The sequence below is a fragment of the Rhincodon typus genome, chromosome 1, assembly GCF_021869965.1.
Source record: "Rhincodon typus isolate 14 chromosome 1, sRhiTyp1.1, whole genome shotgun sequence".
NCBI classification, from domain to species: domain Eukaryota; kingdom Metazoa; phylum Chordata; class Chondrichthyes; order Orectolobiformes; family Rhincodontidae; genus Rhincodon; species Rhincodon typus.
This window is the reverse complement of record NC_063332.1, coordinates 142,796,566-142,800,958: the sequence shown is the minus strand read 5'-3', so window position 1 is coordinate 142,800,958 and position 4,393 is coordinate 142,796,566. Positions and strand designations below refer to the sequence as shown.

Sequence of the window (4,393 nt, the reverse complement as noted above, 5' to 3'; positions counted from 1 at the left end):
GATGAAGGGTCTAGGCCCGAAACGTCAGCCTTTCTGCTCCTATGATGCTGCTTGGCCTGCTGTGTTCATCCAGCCCTGCACCTTGTTGTCTTGGATTCTCCAGCATCTGCAGTTCCTACTATCCCCCTTCACCACTATTCTTCAGCCCATTCCCTTTTCATCCTGGAACACAAAGATTAACTTCTTACCTCTAACTTCTGCTGACCATCTTACAAAAATTCTTCCTCATCCATACTTGCTTCGAATCAATACATTTGAGGTAACATCAACTTCATGCACTCAGATTGAAACCATCTTCTGCTGTTTTACTCCCTTCCCCCAGTCCACTGTGCCAATCTTCCTCTAAAATTCCTTCTACTTCAACTTGGATTTGCATTGTTCTTTCATTTTTTCTAACTTGTTGCATCCTCCTTGCTCATCTCATCATTACTTCCAGTGTTCTCACAAGCATCTTTCTTTGGCCCCTCCTATTTCTCATGTTGCCCCTTGGTGACGATATCTGAAAACTGTGTTACTTTTCACTTGTTAATTGATGACACCCAGCTTTACCACAATATTGTCCCTCTTGTAGTTAGCCCTTCAAACCTGCTCTTCAATATGATCATGATTGATCTGGCTGAGGTCTCAACCCAACTTCATGTCTATCCCCCAAATGTACGTACCACCTTCTTTGGTCCTGTCTCCTGCATTGAGGAAATGCCCTGCTTTTTCAAATACTCCTCAATCTTCTCTTCATCCATTGAATCCACCGGAATACTCCTCCATAGCTTCTGAAATTCTACACAAGAATAAAACCTAAATTGTAATTAATGGTTATGAAACAAAACTGTAGATATTACTGAAAAAGACATGATTTGTTTGGCGGTCAAATCAAATAGCATATCCCTTTGGCTGTCCATAACAAGCAAGATACTGACTGTACCCAAACCAGCCTATGCTTGCAAAACTCTCAAGACAATGTCCAACATTAGATGGGATTCTGCAGATGGACATTTGTTACATAGTTCTGAGTGTGTATAGTATTATGCTGACAACCAATGTAAGATAATTTGGGCTCAAAGCATGGTGCACTTGCGCCTACTGGAAGTCGTATACATTTATATAAGGGCCCTGTTCCTCGCAGACAGAAAGAACATGTACACACACAGAACTCAACAAAACTACTGACAACCATTCTTCGAATCATTTCTCAGGGTAATGCCTTCAGCAGTCAGAGTTAAACCTGCTTTGTTTAAAATTTAAAGAAAGCTTGTCAGTGGTTATTAATTGTTGTATTCTCCATAGCTCTAACAGTCAGAGTTCACTTCTTAACCAGTTAGCACTGTCCTCCAATACAGTATAAATGTTCAATAAAAGGTTTCAACAAAAGTATAGCTTTTCAGCAATATCCAAGTTCTGTACAAGCAAATGAAAACTGTAGTTATAATTTTCATTTGCAGAACTAGGACAAATCAGACCACACTAAAATGCAGAACCTCAAAAGGTAATAATCACTGAATTGAACTGAAGCCAGATTTGAAATGGTATACGGTCCAGCAGATTTAAGAATTGTATATGTGGCTAAAGGAGTGGTGCAGAAAGAAGGGATTTTTATTCACAGGGCACTAGCACCAATACTGTTTAAAAAAAGAGGGATTGTTCCACTGGGATGGGTTCAACTTAAACTGGGACAGGATCAACGTGCTGGCAAACTTAATAATTAGGGCAACGTGTAGGGCTTGTAACTAAGGTTGGGGGTGCTATGGTGATCAGGGAAACAGGTGATTTAAATTTAAAGAAAGAGGTCAAGGCAATGTAGAAGTGTAGCCACTGGGGTAAAGGCAAGCAGAGTGCGACAGGAAAGAAAAGTTCAAGAGTTTAAAAGGCAATGACAAATCAACAAATAAGGTTCATGTAAAGAACACTGATAAAAAAAATAAAAAAATCTAAGGTTCTTTATCTGAATACCTGAAGCATCTGTAACAAGATTTGCAAAACAGCAGTATGAATAGAGAAAAATATGTTTGACATAATCACCATTATAGAGATATTGGTGCAAGTTGACCAATACTGGAAAATAAATATTTCCATGCACATAATACTACAAAAAGAGACAGCTGCATGGGAACAGAAGTGGACAACATAATAATGATTACATAAAGGCAGCAGTAGTAATAATAGTAAAAGATCAGAGTTGTTTGGTTGGCAAGTTGATTCTGAAAGGTTGAGGCATTACCATGGAGAGCACATCATATAATTCTGATTGGTTAATCTGGCAGTTAACTGTCAACAAATGGTTCCCCATTCCATACATCCTATCCGATCCTTACACTTTCTCACTCCAATGCCCTTTTTTTTTTTTAAAAAACCTTGCTGATCCCCTAAACAGGGTTTTGGGACCCATCATCTCAGACGGTCTCTCCAACACACCCCATACCCTGCCCCCCACTACCACTAACACAATCATCGCTATCACCACTGATAGCTTGCAGCTTTATATAATTTACTTGCTCCAGAACTCTACACTTAGGGACAAGGCACCGACATGGATAGAGGATTGGCGGACGAGGAGAAGACAGAGAGTAGGGATGAAGGGAACCTTTTCAGAATGGCAGCTGGTGACTAGGGGAGATCTGTAGAGTCCATGTTAGGACCACAACTATTCACATTATACAAAAACGATTTGGACGAAGGAATGGAGGGCATCGTTGCTAAATTTGCAGAGGACACAAAGATAAGTGGAGGGACAGGTAGTGTTGAGGATGCAGGGAGGCTGCAGAAGGACTGGACAGACTAGGAGAGTGAGCAAAGAAGGGGCAGATTGAATACGATATGGGAAAGTTTAAGGTTATACATTTTGATAGGAAGAATACAGGCGTAGATCATTTTCTAAATGGGGAAAGGCTTTGAAAATCTGAAGCACAAAAAGCCACTTGGGAGTCCTAGTTCAGGATTCTCTTAAAAGTTAACATGCAGTTCAAGTTGGCAGTTAGGAAGGCAAATGCAATACTAGCATTCTATTCAAGACAGCTAGAATACAACAGCAGAGATGTACTGCTGAGTCTGTATAAGGCTCTGGTCACACTGCATTTGGAATACTGTGAGCAGTTTTGGGCCCACATCTAAGGAAGGGTGTGCAGGCCTTGGAGGGGTCAGAGGAAGTTTACAAGAAAGACTTGGGGATGAAGGGCTTGTCATATGAGGAGCTGTTGAGGACTCTGGGTCTGTACTCAATGGAGTTTAGGAAGAGGGGGGATTTGATTGAAACTTACAGAATACTGAGAGGCTTGGATAGAGAGGACGTGAAGACGTTTCCACTAGTAAGAGGAACCAGGACCAGAGGGCACAGCCACAGAGCGAAGAGACAATCCTTAAAAATTGAGATGAGAGGAATTTCTTCAGCAACAGGGTGGTTACTCTGTGAAACTCACTGCCACAGAGATTAAGTCATTGAGTGTATTTATGATAGATGGACAGTTCTTGATTGGTGAGGGGATCAAGGGTTACAAGAAGGCGGCAGGGGAATGGGTTTGAGAAACATATCAGTCATGACCAAATGGCGGAGGAGACTCATTGGGCCAAATGACTTAATTCTGCTCCTGTATCATAGTAATTTTGTACTGTAAACAGCTATTGGAATGAAGCTGACTAAGTTACTGAAAAATGCTCACCTTCATCCATTGTAAACTGGCAGGTTCTGTCATTATAGAAGAGAATCTTCTTCTTGTCTGGTCTTGTCACAAAAATAATTTGATCCCCTAATACCTAGAAGGTACACAATTCCAGATTATACCATTCTACAGTAAAAAATATTTTGCAAACATGTGTTAAAAGGGCAATGTTTATTTTGAATGGTTATATAGAAACATAGAAATACAGAAGATAGGAGCAGGAGCAGGCCATTGGGTCCCCTGAGCCTGCTCTGCCATTCTTCACGATCAAGGCTGATCGTCCAACTCAACAGCCTAATCCTGCTTTCTCCCCATTATCCTTGATCCAATTTGCCCCAAGAGCTATATCTAGTCACCTCTTGGTGACATTCAATGTTTTGGCATCAACTACTTCCTGTGGTAATGAATTTCACAAGCACACCACTCTTTGGATAAAGAAATGTCTCCTCATCTCCGTCCTAAATCGTCTACCCTGAATTCTCATACTGTGACCTGGTTCTGGACACACTTACCATTGGGAACATCCTCTCTGCAACTACCCTGTCCAGTTCTGTTAGAATTTTACAAGTCTCTATGAGATCACCCCTCATTCATCTGAACTCTAGCGAAAACAATCCCAATCTAGTCAATCTCTCCTCATATGTCAGACCCGCCATCCCTGGAATCAGCCTGATAAACCACCTCTGCACTCCCTTGAGAGCAAGAGCATCATTCCTCATTAAAGGAGATCAAAACTGCACACA

The 4,393-nt window shown here is 41.2% G+C and overlaps 1 protein-coding gene across 1 annotated transcript in view; it reads right to left on the bottom strand.

The window, feature by feature from the left end:
* Positions 1 to 4,393, bottom strand: part of gtf2e2 (general transcription factor IIE, polypeptide 2, beta) — a 41,493-nt gene that overhangs the window by 2,163 nt on the left and 34,937 nt on the right. Inside the window, exons 5-6 of the mRNA XM_048597690.1 lie at positions 3,651 to 3,744; positions 663 to 778 (exon numbers count right to left, since the gene is read on the bottom strand). Of these exons, the coding sequence (XP_048453647.1) occupies positions 663 to 778; positions 3,651 to 3,744 (210 nt within the window). The remainder of the gene's footprint in view (positions 1 to 662; positions 779 to 3,650; positions 3,745 to 4,393) is intronic.